The sequence below is a fragment of the Hippoglossus hippoglossus genome, chromosome 10 (genome assembly GCF_009819705.1).
Source record: "Hippoglossus hippoglossus isolate fHipHip1 chromosome 10, fHipHip1.pri, whole genome shotgun sequence".
In the NCBI taxonomy this organism is placed as follows: domain Eukaryota; kingdom Metazoa; phylum Chordata; class Actinopteri; order Pleuronectiformes; family Pleuronectidae; genus Hippoglossus; species Hippoglossus hippoglossus.
In genome coordinates, this window is record NC_047160.1 from 1,169,078 (window position 1) to 1,187,194 (window position 18,117).

At 39.3% G+C, this 18,117-nt stretch overlaps 1 protein-coding gene, 1 long non-coding RNA gene and 1 other non-coding gene across 4 annotated transcripts; all 3 read right to left on the reverse strand.

Moving 5' to 3' along the window:
* Positions 1-5,920: 5,920 nt before the first annotated feature.
* Positions 5,921-8,116, reverse strand: LOC117769713. The gene is made up of 4 exons (XR_004615276.1): positions 7,918-8,116; positions 6,865-6,910; positions 6,458-6,495; positions 5,921-6,195 (listed from the first exon to the last, which is right to left on the reverse strand). It is a non-coding gene; the product is annotated as an uncharacterized LOC117769713 (long non-coding RNA).
* On the reverse strand, positions 7,590-7,788 carry LOC117769889. The gene has a single exon (XR_004615342.1). It is a non-coding gene; the product is annotated as a small nucleolar RNA SNORA74 (small nucleolar RNA).
* Positions 8,117-11,483: 3,367 nt separating the features above from the next.
* On the reverse strand, positions 11,484-17,714 carry c10h4orf47 (chromosome 10 C4orf47 homolog). 2 transcript variants are annotated; one of them, XM_034598816.1, is made up of 8 exons: positions 17,612-17,714; positions 16,866-16,974; positions 15,778-15,997; positions 14,809-14,946; positions 13,923-13,998; positions 13,242-13,427; positions 12,957-13,120; positions 11,486-12,070 (listed from the first exon to the last, which is right to left on the reverse strand). In XM_034598816.1, exons 2-8 carry the CDS (start codon positions 16,963-16,965, stop codon positions 12,016-12,018), a joined length of 939 nt encoding a protein of 312 aa, XP_034454707.1. In that variant the 5' UTR covers positions 16,966-16,974; positions 17,612-17,714; the 3' UTR covers positions 11,486-12,015. The 2 variants fall into 2 exon arrangements, with proteins under 2 accessions (XP_034454708.1, XP_034454707.1); XM_034598817.1 differs by lacking the exon at positions 14,809-14,946 and having other exon boundaries at positions 11,484-12,070.
* Between the last annotated feature and the right edge of the window lie 403 nt (positions 17,715-18,117).

Consider the following 18,117-nt stretch of genomic DNA (forward strand, 5'->3'; position numbering starts at 1 on the left):
TACGAGTGTCAGCCATTAGCTTCTCTGTGAGACTGGACTTAGGCACAGCACTGCTTTTAGAAATGTGTTTAAACATAAGAAATGCAATGTGCAGACTACTGGATCTATTATTATGTACTAGAAACTGGTCGATGGCCTGATTTAGTTTAGTTTATGAACAGATTAATGACAATTGAACCAAATAATACTAGAAATGCAGAAAAGTCCGAAAAAAACTTCTATTCAAAACTTTATTTTTTACGAGCTGAACTTGCTCAGTCTTGGCAAAATATGTTTAGATCAAAGTGGAGAGGCTGGATGGATCCTTTGAAGAAGAAATTAGAGCAGCTATTTAACCTCCTGGATCAGAAGGCTCACCAGTGTAGTACTGTAAAAAGAGACCTCATGGACAAATGCTGGCACTTTGTTGTGATTATTGTACCTTTAGCGTACCATTAAATGGTGTACCTTTGGTTATTCAATAAATTTGGCTGTCAGAAAAATATTTTATATTAATATTAAATAATAACTTTAATTTACATTAAAGCTACCTCGGGGCACCACCCTTCAAAGGAAGAGAAAACATAGCCAATTTAGTGATTAAGTCAAATGAAAGTACTTACTACAAATTTCGAACTCTGATTAATAATTAAATGAATAACTATAACCAAAATTACCACATCAGTAGCTAGCAAAGTTGAAGGATATGGAGTTCTTGACAGTGTAGAGGTGATAAGAAAGACAGATACCCACCTCTCCTCCAGGGGAAGTGAGTAGAAAGAGAGAGAAAAGAGAGGGAACCGGGCTTATATTGGCCTGGTGACCTCGTGGGTCATGGGGCTCACAGTGACCAATAGAGGTTGAAAGTTGTGTCCAGGGGCAGTTTTAACACCTAGGTGTGAAGTTGAAGCACCCTGGGGACTGAGTTCTGGAGGCTCTCCTCTGTCTCCAGAACAAAGAAACATGGGGTCAGGATTTGGCTAAACATGTAGGCCAAACTATTGTTCAAAAATACTAGGTCCCAACCACTTATTTGAGCTTTTCAAATACATTTAATTGGGCTCCAATGACATTGAGCCCCAGAAATAACGATCCACTGGACTTTTTCAACCTGTCACTTTAGTCAGTGTGGATGTTTACTGAGGTCCTAAGATTTGTGAGGGGTGGTCATCTTCAGACAACGTCCGATGGTTGGTCCATGAGCTGCCAAGAAAACACCCCAGTAGCAGCCTTCTCTGCTCTCTCTTACAGAAAACACATTTGACAAGTTAAATAAGGATTGATGGGGATTTTTAATAAGTCTTGGAAGGTTTTGGGTTTGGGATTTTGAGTTACAAATGATTTCGAGGTTAGTTCATTATTACATTACATTACATTTCATTTAGCTGACGCTTTTATCCAAAGCGACTTACAATAAGTGCATTCAACCACGAGGGTACAAACCCAGAACAACAAGAATCAAGAAAGTACAATTTCTTCAAAAAAGCAAAACTACAAAGTGCTATAAGTAAGTGCCATTTAAGTGCTACTAAATTGTTTGTTTAAAATTTTATTCAAGGTATAGTCGGAAGAGGTGTGTTTTTAGTTTGCGGCAGAAGTTCATCCGTCCACACAAACATAAATTTCACCCCTTTTCAACTTTCAAGGGAAAGATGCAAGGAGATCCGCCTTCATTGTTCACTATTTTGTGTTACCCTTGCAGTACAAGTAATGAATTGAAGTGTACAGTAGCTTCAAATGTATTCACATCAAATCTGATTTTGGCATAGTATTTCAATGTAGAACTTGACTGTATGTAAGCAGTTAGAAGTGTGCTAGGGAGTGGTGGTGATTGGAGGATGACACCAGATCATGCATCTGGTTTGCTCCTAACAGATGATCCAAGTAAATATAATGGCTTCATAGTGAGTTGGCATGTATGGATTACACACATAAATATATATATATATATCATTACAATTCTTAAACCAATGTTTAATACCCCACTGAAAAGGATTCAGAGTATGTAGTCTGTTTTGACCAGACGGCCTTGGTGCTCGTCTTTTAACAGATACACATTCTTCGTGGTTCATAAAACCATCAATAAGTGACTGCACACTACATCTTCCTGCCGGACTGCAACACCTGCAACAAATTACAGTTCCTCCTGTATGTCACAATCTTCATCCCGCAAACTCCCTGACTCACCAGCTCCCCCGTGTGGTCTGGCTATAACAGATAGGAACCGGCTCCTGAGACTGGACTGAATACTGGCTGATTTGCTCCCAGCTACTCCTACCTGTGGATAAGATTCCTATCTGCCTAAGCATAAAGCTAAGGTTTGTCCAAAAACCATCCCGTTCAGTTTACTATGACAATTAAAAGCACTGTAATGCTGTCTCTACTCCCCTCCAAATTTTGTCTTCAAGATTTTATATTATGTCCCAAAATCTAAACTGCTTCCTCATCACTGGTGTCTCTCACTTTTAACAGCCACGGTTACATGGACAAGGAGGCGGAGTTGCTGTAATTCACAAAGATTCCATTAAGTGCCCTAATATTTCCCAAGGTTCTTTTTCATGTTTTAAATTCTTGGCTTTTGTAATAGACAGCACGCCATCAGTTTTCTGCCTCCTAGACCTGAGGATGGCACCGTGCTAGGTGGCAGCCAGGTTACAGCAGCTCCCGTTGTGTTTAGTTGAATTTGCGTCTTTCTGTCACTTTATTCTTTTGTTTGTGATCGTATCGATAGTACTTTATTGGGATCAATAAAGTACTCTCTGTCTATCTGTCAATCCGTCCATCCAGAGCCCATAAAACCAATATTTATTTCATTAATGAATTCTCAGATCTTCTCTCCAACGTCTCTCCAAAATAAGACAGTATTCTCATTCTAGATTTTAAAACATTTGTATTCCCACTGAAGCCATGACCTGTGATATATATATATATATAAACTTAATTGAATCCTTTGATCTTAAACAATCAGTGAAGCACCTTACCCATGTAAAGTGCCATACCCTAGATTCAGTTCTCAGGTCTCTCCATTTCCAATCCTGTGGAAGAAGATTGTCACCTTTTTAATCTAAACTTGAGTCACTCTTTTCCCGTTGGTCTGCTTTTCTGCTTTTCTGCTTTTCTGCGTTTTAAAATCCTCCACTGCCTTTAGGTTTGTAGATGCCCATAGAGAGGATCCCACTACCACCAGCATTGAGGCTACACCATCTTCTGCAACCACAGAAGAAGTGACTCTGTTGCTCCACTGAAAATTAAAAAGCATAAGCCCTTGGTCACACCATTGTTTAATAACAACACCAAAGAAATAAGAAGAGAAGGCAGAAAGGCAGAGCGAAAATGGAAGCGGGATAGATTGCAAATCTTATTTCAAATTCTGAAGCATTTGTTGGACAAATACCTGCTGGCTGTCAAAAATGCCAGAGCACTTTTCTGATATTAGAAAATCCCATATTTTCACTACTTTTTGTGTTCAAATCTGTCACCACAATCCACTTCCACCCCCTGCTAAGAAGCATCTGTTTCTACATCTAAGAATTTGTTACATTTTTTCCGAGACAAAGTAATTGACATCAGAGCTAGTATTATTCCCCCTGTAAATAGTCTGTCCATCCCCACTGGAAACACAACAGCTCTAAATTCTTTCAGTGCCATTTCTTTACCTTAACTTCATGAAGATGTCCTCCAGTTCTCTTGACATTATTCCTTCTCAGCTCTTCAAATAGGTTCTTGGCACATTCAGCCCCAGTATTCTCTCAATTATCAATAGTTCCCTGGATACCAGCCACGTTACCCCATTTTTGAAAAATGTCAGTGTGGTTTCAGATCTCTCTGCAGTACTGAATCTGCATTACTGAAGATAACTAATGACCTCCATCTAGCTGCCACATCAGGTAACTGCACTGTCCTACTGCTTCTGACTGCAACTTTTGATCACTTTCAATAGACTGAACAAATGGGCGGGGGTCTCCGGTTCGGCTTTAAACTGGTTTTCTTCATATTTATCCAACAGGTCCTTTGGTGTCTCCATTAGTAACTCTGATCAAGAGTTGAAGAAATTCCCTCAAGCAGTCTAGAGATATCACATTCAAGAGGCCCAAAACATGTTTTCTGAAGCCACCGTGACCTTTGACCACTGAAATCGAATCAATTTATCAGTGAGTCCAAGTGAATTGTGCCAGTCCTAATTTGTCACATTCACAGCTAAATGAGGTCACTGTGACCTTGACCTCCAGGCACCAAAATCGTATCAGTTAATCTTTTAATCCAAGTGAAAGTTTGTACCAAATTTGAAGACATTCCCTCAAGCTGATCTTAAGATATCATGTTCAAAGCACATCATAAACATACTTTGTGAGCCCACCGTGACCTTTGGCTACTAAAATCAAGTGAATGTTTGGGCAAAAATATCAAAGGATTCCTTGAAGGCGACCAGAAATATCTTCACAAGACGAAAATTGTGCTTTGTGAGGTCACAGTGACCTTTGACCAACAAAATCTAATCAGTCTATCCTTGAGTCAAAGTATATATTTGTACAAAATTTGGGGAAATCCCCTAAAGGCATTCTTGAGATATCACGTTCATGGTAATGGGATGGACAGTCGGACAACCCGAAAACATGCCTCTGGTCACTGGCTGTGGCCGGTGAGGTGGCATAAAAACACAATACATCCATTCACTGTTGCGTTGATACACAGATCTACCTCCCCCTTGAACCAAATAACTATAAAAATCAAACTGATCTCAACTGTCTTCATGACATTAAATCATGGATGGCTGCCAACTTTCAACAATAAAACTTATAAAAGTTTTTATAATTGGACCACAGCATCTTATATTTCTCATCTTGATCATATGGCATCTTCAGTTAAAACTCATGCAAAAAGCCTTGGAGTCATCTGATTCTGGTCTGAAACTTTATAAATTAATCAAGTTGTAGAATTAAGCTTAATTTCCAAACTCAGATCATTTCTCATTACAGGATAAATGTTTAAATTCTTGTCAGTGTGAAAGGCACCAGATGGTCTCGCCACATCCTACATCTCAAAGCTCCTGCTCCCATACCACTGTCAGGACATCGACATCTGAGAAGAGACTGCAGTCTGTCCCATGATCAAGGGCTAACAGTTTTGCGGACATCATTACATTACTTTTTTGTAATGCACCACTGAACATGGTTGGGTTGACATGTTGACATCGATTATATAAATGTTGATTTTCGTAATGTGCGTTGACTTGTCTTAAGGATGGTGGCTGTGCAAGCTGAACGGGGAAAAAAGCCGACTATCATCTGAAGATTTGACGGCGTGTTTCTGTTTTAACTGCAGTACTATGGAGCCAAATTCAGGCCAATAGTCATAATCAAGTTTTGATCTTGAACTTTGAAAAATACAATTTACCCAAAGGCTTTTCGGTTAATGATTCAGTTCTGGAAGAGGATTAAATAAAATATTGATTTTCATACATGTTTTAATATTTGGAGTCCTAGTTTTCAGTTGCAGATTATATATTTTCTGATTGAATCTTATTGGAGTTTCAAATCTTTCGTTTCTTTGAATGTATATTTAGGAGAAATTTTGTATGGGACTGTAAAGGCACATAAGCAGTTCAGACTGGGCAATCTTTGTTGTGGAATGCCTTGAGGTTCTTGCTTTGAATCTAAATGACATTTAATTTTAAATAAAGTCAATATTTTATTCCATAAAAAATTTGATAAAATAAAAAAGGTGCAGCCCTCTGGATCAACAATGTTGTTTAATAAGTGCTGTATACAGTTGATAGCATGGCTGTCCAAAAACTTAGTGTAACCAGACAGTGACATGTTCATAATCAAGATCAGTTTATTTTACCTCAACCCGTGGTACATCAGATTTATCCTCTAAACCTTGGAGAAAAGGTCTAAAGAACTTTTTGCCATCACAATAAAACACAACTGGACTTGAGGTGGAGCAATATCAAATTTTATTCCAACATTCGTACAAAATTTATGATGCAGTTGAACAAATACCACAGGTTTTATATTTCAGTATCCTCATATTGGCCTTATTACCTATAAATGTAGATAATGTGGGTTCTGACAATTAACACAACAGAGTCTATCTACAGCTTTAATCCAGTTGAGCAGACATGACTGAATCATTGTGTACTGATGACTGTCGGCAGCCTTCGAACGATACTTACCCACTCGCCCAGAGCAGCCCAGCAGGTTGTCAATGAGAACACTAGAAACACAGAAAAATAATTACTAAACAGCTCATGGACAAGTGAATGCAATAGGTATTTTCACAAAGTATGTATCAGGATCTTTAGTCAGATTCTAGTAAATAGTTTTACTTGCACCTGTGCCAAAATTCTGAGTTTCTCTCCCAATATTACGATTCCACAAGCAAGAATAAAGTCTCAGCCATGGCAGTACACGATTGGGTTCACAGCTTTTCACCACAATAAATACAAAATGGTGCACATCACCAGCATGTCCCATACCTTTGCTGCCCCCTAGAGGCCTGCTGCTCACCGTGCTCCTGTAGAGAAATGAAAAGCAGTGGGTGAAACTTGAACTTTGCAGCAGATTATTGCTGACAGCCAGCTATGCTCAGGTCTTACAAGTCACCACGGTTTTGTCAGCATGATGTGTTATAATGTTCTGTCATCACAGCATGGAATATAAATGATTATAATGCAGATGAGACAAATTAAAGGGAAACAAATTGAAGAAAATCTGAATAATGAGACACGGTCTCAGTTTAGGACACGAGGAGTCACTGAATGATCTGGTTATGAAAATGCCATGACTGTTGCAGTTACCAGATCTCAACCCTATTAAACACCTCAACTTTGGTTTGTCCTTTAAATGTCATCGATCTGTTGATTCAAATGCTTCTGTCACTCACCTCAGTCAGTCTGCAGCATGACTGTCCAGCAGCTCTGAGGCTCTGCCTGAAAGAAAGCAATGGACGTTCAGACACTCACAGCCACATATCTTTGTCCATTTCTATTGTCAAGTCAGAAATGGGCTGTTTAATTATATAGTGCTTTTTAAACATTATATTTGTATAGCCCATTTTCACATATCACCATTTGTCTACGGGCTTTTCTAGTCTTGACCACTCAAATCAATTTCACAGTACAATTTTGCTATTTGAGTCTTTGGTTTTGGACCCTTTGTTGAATACTTCATTTTTGTTTAATGGAAATGTGCCATAATCATTTTTTGGACTTCAACATCTTAAGACTAAATAAGTAAAATGGGAAAAAATCGGCATAATAACAAGTCTACATAGCTACAGCAATTAAATGTAACCACAACAATTGCATGCACACATCTGATCCTAGTAAACTAAATGAATGCACCATTTAATCAAAAATGTTTCAATTCTCTGTTGGTGTTGGGCATGGCTGACCGTCAACACGATGTAGAGTACATCATGATTTATCAATTGATACAGTTGGCCAAAAGATCACAAATTGGGTACAAGATAGACCTGTTCACAATGTTAATGGGGCATTTCAAATTCGTGTTAGGAATCATAAGTTCTGGTCCAAGTAAGATACTGAGCAACATTGTGCGTTGCATGTCTCATGGATCTGAACAGCACCCCGCTGGTGTCAGTATATAAATGTGCGGCCCTACACTAGGCCTGTCCTGCTGGTGAGTCAGAACAGGCCACTCTCGTTGGGCCACGCTCTGCAGCAGCTGAGCAGCAGCAGACTCTAAAACAGAACCTGCCGAGCAAAGACCAAGAACAGAGACTTCCTCTACCAGCACTGTAACACTGGGCCAGACAGATCGCCTGGTCAGCTGACTGAGTGCTGGGGGGGAGAGAGAACACCACGTGTTCTGCTACAGTAACTGGAAAAGTGGCTAGGGGGAGCCAGGGTCCAACCCAAGAAACAAACCCCTCATAGTCTCTAAATCATGGTTGCCAATAGTGCCGTATTTTTACCTTGTGCATCAAAGGGCAAAGCAGGTCAGCAGCTCCATCGTATAGCTGCTAGTGCCACGTTTGTCCAAGACAGGACACCATCTCTGCAAACAACATGAATGTCACATTAGAGCAAAACTCAGGCATTTAAGTTCTGAGCAGTTAGTCATGTAGCAAGAACCAGGGACATAATGTAGTTCTTCACAACTATAAACGTGTGCGTTTGTAAATGTTTAGAGTTTTTGTTTTATACGGTACATATGTGCAAGATATTCCACAACCAGGCAACTAAACCGTTGCTCTTAAGGCTTGGAGTTGATCCTGATAGTTGATCGATGAAGAATCAGAGTAAAACCATTCAATACATCAAATAAACTCGTAGTTAGTCTTAAGAGTGGTTCCAACTACTCAGGCCGACTGCAGCCCTTCACTGAGACCACGTGCTCTACGCTGCGCACGCTCCGTCTGGTCGCTCATTGTTGAGACTTCACAAAAAACTCGCCTGAGCTCAATAACGTCACATGTCTTTACATAACAGCACTAACACATGATAACACTGCTGCACTACTGGAAAGGTAACAGCATTCACTCCGTGGTTTGCCGCCATGCACTAAAAGAGCTCGGATACTCACCACAGTGAACCTCAGGACATCTCGGCAGCAGCAGTGAGAGAGAGAGAGCGGAAGTCACGCACAGATTTATAGATGTGCCGCTGAGCATTGTGGGAAGGGGAACTCAAACAAAGATCGTCCCCTGATGTACAGATGTAGCACCACTAATTTTTTTCCCCCTGAACAAGAACAACAACACAGATCACAGATCTAAAACTCATTCTCTCCACGTCAATACACACAATATTTGAAATGACATTCCAAAAATAATCTTCTATAAATACGATAAATTAGTTTTCATCGTGTAGTCATATTAGTTGTACAACTCACTCAACCATACTTTCTAGTGACGCTATATGATACAGCCCACAGTTCATAGAGTAATATCCCGAATTTGGCTTTTCATGACATCATCTATTTAAGATGTAATTCCTCAGGAAGTACCTTTTTTATTTAATTTTATGAATCAGTTCTTATCTTAATAGTCCTGCTGGCGTTTAAAAGAGAGTAATATGTAGAAGAAAATATGTCTACTTTATTTATTTATTTTGATATTTTCCAAATGCACCTAGATAAAGTTCCATCTTCTCTAGATCAGGGTCTGCATAATCCCTAACTTTGGTTTGAACCAAGATTCAAGATTCATCAACATATTCATATCAAAACAAAGATACATAAAATTCCCCTGATTGTCTCATTTGCTGTTGTACGTCATAAAAGGCAGCAATATTAACACAAGACCGTTTCATAACCGGTTAAAAACTCCTTGTAGGGGCTTTAATCTGAGTTCAGATTTCACGTTTCAGTACCTTTTGTGTTTTCTAATGTGTTAACTGTTTTAGGGACTAGGTGATACAATCCCGTGGTCATCAAATGGCACCCAGCAAAGTGTTATTGTTGCATTGATTTTTTTTGCATTCAGTGTCAAAGAAATATTAATAAACAGAAATTGAATAATAGGAACCAATGAAACTCTGCTGTAGACTCTGCCCTGGAGGCTAATAATCAGCTCTGACCATTTTGCTGTTATTAAATATATGGCCCAAAAAGCCCATTGCAAGTATGATGATCATTACTGCTGTGTCACACTGTCCGTATGTTGCATAAAACCCAAATTGATATAGTTGTTTTTTTTCCTTGGTTTTTGATGCTGGCAACAAAAACGACTCGGTTTTATCTGTTTCCTTTTGTTTGTTTTTGTTTTTTATTATTGGTTTATACGTAATTCAGGGATTATGCAATGATACCCTGGTCCTCTACATGATATTAAGCTCTGTGACATTTTACACAAATCACCAGATACCAGTGTAGAACTCCAGATCAACTTTCCCAGGAATATGACCTGTGACAAAGGCTTTCTTACTTACATGTGAATTCAATTTACCAGACTACCAAGATGCTTTGTCGATTCTTTGTTGTCACTCAGACCCCATGATTAGCCCAGCCCACAACCTGTTGTTTCAGACTTGCCTTCATGTAATCTTTAAAAAATCTCACTCTGAATGGTGACCGTCGCCGAGAATTGTGTAGCCTTGTTGTGATACCGTTTCCAATGCGCAGTGAATAGAACTAATCTGAACCAGCCACATCATTTGCGAATATTTTTTTTTTCTTCCACGAACAACTTGGAACATAAGGAGTATTCTGTAAAACACACCTGTCTGAGTCACGTGCATCAAAGAAACTACTCATATCCAGGGCCTCAGCTGCGGCCACATCGTGGATTGCGTATCAGAGATCGTGATCGTAATGGCAGATCCTGTATCCTGCTGGCATCTGATCGAGGTGGCAGCTGATGGTGGATCCGACAAGACTGCTTGATGTACAATATGTCTACTCAGATACTCGACCATTACTGACAATAATCCATCAATTCATTTACCTTCCATTATGCTACAAAGTGTTTATTCTAACCAATGCTGTAAATACTCTTATCTTTCTGATGTTCTCCTTTACACGTGGCATCTATTGCACTTCTGTCCGTCCTGGGAGAGGGATCCCTCACATGTGGCTCTCTCTGAGGTTTCTACCTTCTTTTTACCCTGTTAAAAGGGTTTTTAGTAGTTTTCCTTACTCTTGTTGAGGGTTAAGGGCAGAGGATGTCACACCCTGTTAAAGCCCTATGAGACAAATGGTGATTTGTGAATATGGGCTATACAAATCAAATTTGATTGATTGATTGATTGATACTTTATACTGGTGGATTGTCTCTGTGCTGCCATTTGTTGATTTGTCCTTCAACACTTCCCCCCTTATAATCCAAAGGCTTCTCCCTGATATGTGAAATATAGTACCTCCACCAAGTCCTGGGTCTACCTATCTTCTGAAGAGATAAATACACACTCGCCAATTAATCTATACACCATTTTATTGATGCAATTATTCAACCATTATTAAACAGTGCAGTATAACATCCTATTGAGACAGGTAGGAAGATGCAGTTAATGTTCACATCAAACATCAGTAAGAAATGTGATCTCACATTTGTGATTGACTGACATGATTGTTGGTGTCAGATGGCCTTGGTTGAGTTTCTGAAACTGCTGATCTCCTGGTATTTTCATACACACTGAGGCTGCAGTGGACACAGATGAAGACTGAAAAAACGTAGCCTGGTCTGATGAAGCTGGATTTCTGCTGAGGCTGCAGATGGTGGAGTCACAATCTGGAATCAATAGTGTGATTCCATGGATTCAGCCTGCCTTAGTTGAACAGTCCAGGCTGCTGCTGATGGTGTGATGGTGTTAGGAATGTTTTCTTGACACACACATTTGCAGAAATGATGTAATGCAGTCAGGTAAACATGGAACAAATCAAAAAGGAACGTTTCTAACATCTTGTGGGATCCATTAAAAAGGTAAAGGGAGTATGGTGTTCCTAATAAAGTGATCAGTTAGTTAAATACTTATCAATGCAATCTTCGGAAATTGTCTTCCATGGTCAGCTATTTACTTAAGGACATTCAATGTGAAAGAGAAAAAATATTTTTATCCTCAATAAATATCAATCTTAAAGTTGTATATCTACTATAGCCAAGGTCCCATATCTCCTGCTGCCGCCTGCTTTCTGAAAGTGGTTTTCACACAAGTTCCATTGTGCATTTGTTGTGATAACCAGAGTTGCCATATGTATGGTCATACTCTGAGTCAGTTCACTTTGCAGCCTGCAAAGCAACATCATGAAGGTCTATTAGAAAACTTAAGACATGCTGTACCGATAAACACTCATCATGGTAAATATTTTTGAACTGAGGACTATAATAATTGTGCTAACCTCTTGTTTATTACTGTATGTGTGACATTCTTTCTGGAATATTACAGTTATACATTATGAAGAAAAGGAAACAGAGAAAGAAAAACAGATTCATGGTTTAAAACACTGAAGATGGTAATGGCTGCATCGCCTTCATTTTGGAATAAAACCATATCTGTGGGACTCTTATGGCCCCTGCTGGTAAAACAAACATAATCAGTACACAGCTAGTGTTGGTGCAGTGTGAGTAATGTAGTCAGAGTGTCATCACAGCTGGGAAGCTGGAGGTGTAGTTTGCAGAGTGTACGGTCCTGAAACAGCAAGAAAACAACATCATAGACAGGATGAAATTCAAAGACAATCCAAATGTATTCAAAGGACTCATGCTGACAAAACTTGTAACATATTAAGATTATAGACTTTTTGATCAATTTATTGATTTCGATACCCTGTGTCTTAGTATGTTTTTTATTAGTGGTCGCAGCGTCACTGCCCTGTCTCAAACTTGGACTGTTACTAATTAAAACTGCAACAATATTTATTTCTATAAAAGCTGTGTATGTGATATTTGTGGCTCCCGGTGACAAACCCACACAGAATTACCACCAATGTCTTTCAGCTCCTCGTTTTGTTTTTTTCACCTGAAAGTTGCAGTTATGTTTCACTTTTAAAGCTCCTACAACTTACATATCCCGTTCCACAGCAGACAACAGACAGTTAGCAACTTGCTGGTGAACATTTTTCAAATTCAACCAACTGTGCCATTAAATCTGACAGGCCCTAACTAACAGCAAGACGCAGAGACCAAGCTTGTGAACAGGACGACCACTCTGCGTTTCTCTCTACAACAAAGGACAGCCTGTTTACAAATTTCTTTCAGCCTAAGTCCTGCCTGTCCATCTGCCTGAATCTTAGGATATAAGAAGCAGTCCGACTGATGTTTCAGCTTCTCTCTTATGTTTCTCTAACTCCCTATTGATTATCTGCATTTAATAGATTTATTTGGTCTGTTCTAGTCCTGTTAGTGTGCAGTTGTCATCAGCCAGGTCCTGCAGCTGCTTGGTCTTCTTGGCCATGAACTGCTCCTTCTCCTGCAGACGTACCCACAGAGCAACCTATATCTGGTGGGGGGTTTTGTCCCCTCATGAACCACAGCAGAAGGAGATGCAAGGTTAATGAGAGAGACAGGGATAATACCTGTTAACATTCATGGTGATGATACTCTTCACAGGAGTGCTCTTAGGACCAGGAGCTGGGCGAAAGATTGGCTCTTGATTGGTCTGTTTGGAACGGCGAATGATGAATGGATCAGCAGAATGTGACGGATAAGGGTCAAACGTTCCCGCCTTTGTCCCTCCAATCTAAAAAGACATACGTGAACATACACATGCAGAGGAACTGGTCAATGTGTAAAACTAACTGACTTTAATGAGAAATGTAACATCGTTTACACCTAATGCAGTAAAGCAGACAGACAGTCACCCGTTTGCCAGGGGACGGGGGCTTGAAGGGGACAGGAGACATATTTTGTGCAGGTGGGAGGGGCTTCTGTGCTGGCATCAGTGGCTTGTTACTGTGGTATGGATTCCCTTGGAAATAATCTCTGGGGTGAAGGTTGAGCTTGAAGGGACCATCTCTTAACTTGGAGCGATGGATCACGGCCTCCCTCTGAATCACACACACAAACACAATAAAACACAATAAAACCATGAAATGATTGTAAAACAATGCAGAAGTTTTAACCAGACAATGTTTTTAATACTTGAAAGGTTTGGACAGACCAGCAAACAATGTATCACATTTAATGTTCCTTCAAATTTGAACTGAACTTTGACACTACATTTGCATAGTTGAAAGATAGCAGGTTGAAAAATGTATTTTAAATACACTGTGTAAATCTATTATCCAGTTAGTGACCAAGCAAAGAAGATCTAATTTCTCTGATAAATGTGAGAAGTTTGAAGGGAGATTGTGTCTTATTATTTTGGTTTTGGCACACAAGTGAATTGCTATGACTTGGGAAACAGCAATAAAAACATGGGACAAGAAATTGAAGGGTTAAAGAGCACACAACCTGTCTTATTCTCTCACTGCTCCACCACACTACTTTGATTAGTTTAATGATGGCCAAAATGATAAACTGGATTTTTCTTTAAGTATTACCTTCAGTACTTCTTTGGCTCTGTCGTAGGGGTCTGAGGCATACAGCTCAAATCGGGACAGCGTTACGTTGGGATAGCTGCAGAAGATAAAATGGTATTTACCATTATCATCATGACTTAGTAACGGTACCTTTGTACAGAGTAATTTTAATGCTTAAAGTAAATGTTTCATCTAATTAAAATACTATATTCATACTGTCAAATCTCTGTCCAGTGACCTCATTAATGATTCCAAACAGTCAAACTGGTCACATCTGACTAACTGCACATGAAATATGAATCTTAAAGGTTCAATGTGTATAATTTAGTGACTTAAAGTGGTGAAGTGTCATGTTGCAGCTGAATACCCCTCCCCTCACCCTCCCCTTCCAAACATGAAAGAGAACCTGTGGTAACCTTCAGTTGTCATAAAAACCCAAAAGGTGTTTAGTTTGTCCAGTCTGGGCTACTGTAAAAAACATGGCGGCCTCCGTAGGGAGGACCCACTCCCAATGTAAATATAAAGTATTTAAATATAAAGGGCCCATTCTAGGGTGAATAAAACAACAATTCATACAATTTAGATGAAACATACTAGTGAAAACATCACCAGAGTTATTTTACATTCAATTTCTTCCAATAGATCCCTTTCACCTAAATCTTACACACTGAACCTTTAACTCTTAACAGTGCAACACTGTATTAATGACACATAACATTTATAACAGATCTATCTTTATTATTAAAAGCTGGCCTGAAACATGTTTCAGATGCCTCAGCATATGATTTAGATCTGAATTAGTGTTTGATATGTTTTGTAGAAATGCATTTACACTCAAATGATGACAGGTCAAAATGTGCTTGGTGAGTGATTAGGAACAAGGTTTGTAAGAGTTTAAGTCATGCACCTGTAACCACTGCCTTCCTTGGGAGGTGAGGTGATGATGTTGCGTCCAGGTGAGAGATTGGCTTTCTGGACAACTGTAAAAGGACTCATGGCTTCAACTGGCCCTGATAAAGTCCCATAGTAACTACCTGAGCCACAACTGAGGACAAACAGAGATCATTAATAATGAGAAAAGGAAATACAATACAACACATACCCTAACACAGTACTTGTTCTAAACCTGCCTGTTTGAAAGGGGCTGTTTGCTTGATCTGTGGTGATGCTGGTTGTAGTTTTCTGTCTGAAACTGTAAATCTGACCTGCAGTAATTGAGCCGCGGCAGAGTAAAGGCCGTCCACAGAACCCAGTCCACAGAACCATGCAAAAAAGCTACTCAACTGTTTTTTCAAAGTTCAGTGAAGCTCGACTTAGTATACAGAACCCTGAATACGTTTTCGTTGTTGTTGTCATGAGCGCACTGTTGTACTGATCATAATCGTCCTATATGCATATGAGTCCCAGCCGCCATTACCACAGAGCGCTGGTCGCCTGTTTGTACAGAGGTATTATTTAATTTAGTTAATATTTTACATAATGCGTGTGTCTAAATCGCACCAGACTTGACACTGCCTTGGCCTTTAACAATACACAGTCCAAGTGTAAAGGTGATGAGATGAACAGTTCTTGAGATGTGCGCTCCACGTTCAGACAGAGATTAGTGGATTTAGTCGATTTATGTGCTTACATAGACTAATTAGGATGGACCACATTTATAAAGCAGCAGCAGCAAACTTGAACTAGGAAGGACTCTGATTGTGTTTGATTTTAGACCATCTAAATGCCATATTATCACTGTTCCTCCAGCACCACCTGTAGGATCAATTTGTCACTCTCTTATTTTCTCCAAAAGATTAACTCCTGTCTTTATTTATTTCTGCTGTCAGAGTATATGGTTAAATAAGTGAGTGTGTGTGTGTGTGTGTTTTCTCACAGCTTCTTGACACCATTATAGGGGACAAAGGCCTTGCCCAGGTTCTTCTTGGCCTGCTGGATGCGGTTCTGCCGGGCCAGTCTCAGCGGGTCACTTAGTGCTTCACGTTCAAAAATCCGTTTGTAGGACTTTTCGAAAAAACCACTTTGCAGAGCACAGTGTTGGATAGCGATGCCCGCCTGAATCTGCCGGCTACGATAGGCTGATTCATTGAATGGACCTGGATTTAGAATCACATTTACATAGCTATATTTTTGTTTTGATAATAATGATATTTTTTATCTTCACTATATTAGAAGCAGTCATACTGTATCACAAGAAACATAATTACCTATGATGGTATCTCACTCTGCTGATAGTTAAGGTTTTACCTGCTGAGTGCCTTCCTGATGTTATGTGTCACTACTCAAATAAAAGGCATCAGGAAAATATACCAAAAAGCATAACACAGCATTCACATTTTGGTAATGGTGCCCTGTTCCTTAAAAACAATAGAACCTCACAGCACAGAATGACATTCTGATAAAACTAACGGACTAACTAATTAACCAACTAACTGACTAACTAACTAACTAACTAAAAACAAGACAGTCCATGTCCAAATGGCTAACAGTGAGGTCTGTGATTTATTGATTTTCACTTTGTGGAAAAACACATTTCTTACTTTCAGCAAAAAGCATATTGCTTGTTATTGCACCATAAGGTTTACTAAAACAGCCTGGGGACTCTACCAAGCATTAAAACACATTACTGCTGGAGACTGAAAAAACAAGCTTATAGCTTTCAGAGCCGTTTATGCCAGAAAAGTGTTGGAATAATGAAGTGTCTTATACTGTGTGTCTTGAAAAAGGAATTATACAAGGGACAAAAGTGCATGGTCTATGCTTATCATCTAACCCTATAAACGAAACTGTAAATATTCTTAACATTCTTTGGCCCAGCTCGACGTACATTTAATAAACATGTCCTATTTGTCAAGAGCACACCATCAGCCCCCATTGTCATATCAAATAAAGCTACAAGCTGAAATTGCGATTAAAGGCTTTTCTTATGAGATAGTCAGAGAAATAAAAAGAGTTCATGCTTACGGTTGGTGGGTGACGTGTATTTGTCTCCGACAGAGATGTAGCTCATCTCTTTAAAGACCCCCAGACGCTCCATGTCACTCTTTCCCTCACCTGATGGCATCTTTACACACTGCACACACACAGTTGCACACACACATACGCACTTGAGACAGGACAACACATATAATATTTATAATGATGTTTGCATTGAATTGAATTGCTGCTGTAACTCAGCAAAGGATGTAGCACTGGAACATGTTTATGTTTCTTTTGTTCTTGCTAATGACTGACTTGCTAATGACTGTGCTGTGAACCACCAACCTCTTTCTGCCAAAAATGATGTTTTTGCTTTAATCACTGTTGGGGATCACCATGTTTTTACAGTAAACCCAGAACAGTCATCACAAATACTGGCTCTAATGAGGGCTTTTTTCCATTTTTATGTTCCCGAGGGCCACTGTAGCTTCTCCTCTACACACTGGGAAAGGGAGGGATCTAAATATTGCTCACTGGTGCTTTTAATGATTTAGTTTAAAGTTGATTGACATGCATTAGATTTACTTATTTTGATGTAACATACAAGCAAACTAACACACACACACACACACACACACACACACACACACACACACACACACACACACACACACACACACACACACACACACACACACACACACACACACACATATAGATATATACGTATATATAAATAGATATATAGATATATAGATATATCTATATATAGATACTACGTTTAGGTTTACCTGTGATTGACGTGTTGCAGTCAAGTTGTATCTATCTATGTATCTTTCTTTCTATATTCTCATCTATGTCTGTGTATACAGGTTGCGTTACCTTGGAGAAGAGGAAGTAAATAAACTATGTCAAGTTCACCTTCGTTAGACCCTTTCCTGGAAATGAGATGTTTTCCTTCAGAATAAAAGCATACAAATTGTTTGTGACACTTTTGAAACTGCATTGTACACATTTTGCATGACAATTGACAGGGGTATTTTTTTCTCAAGAAAAACATACATTCTACATATTCACAGTATCCTGTGGATATAGGTACATGTAAAATGTCTTAATCAGCAAAGAACTCCTGAAAAATGACATACAACGCAGAGTGGATTGCCAGGAGCTTTTGCGTGGCAATGTTCACCAGCTGGCACAAAGATGGAGAGGGACAAACTGTATCAAAAATGAGGAGGACATGTGTTTAGAATCCAATGGTGAGTTAGCTATCTGCAGTGTTTTGGTATTGGCCTTA

Excerpts from the sequence above, each read along its gene's own strand:
- c10h4orf47 (XM_034598816.1), bottom strand. The coding sequence starts at position 16,965 with ATGCCATCAGGTGAGGGAAAGAGTGACATGGAGCGTCTGGGGGTCTTT. Across the intron at positions 14,947-15,777 it reads TATAATGGTGTCAAGAAGCT|TTGTGGCTCAGGTAGTTACT; the intron begins GTGAGAAAACAC and ends GTTTGTCCTCAG. Across the intron at positions 13,121-13,241 it reads CCCCGTCCCCTGGCAAACGG|ATTGGAGGGACAAAGGCGGG; the intron begins GTGACTGTCTGT and ends ATGTCTTTTTAG.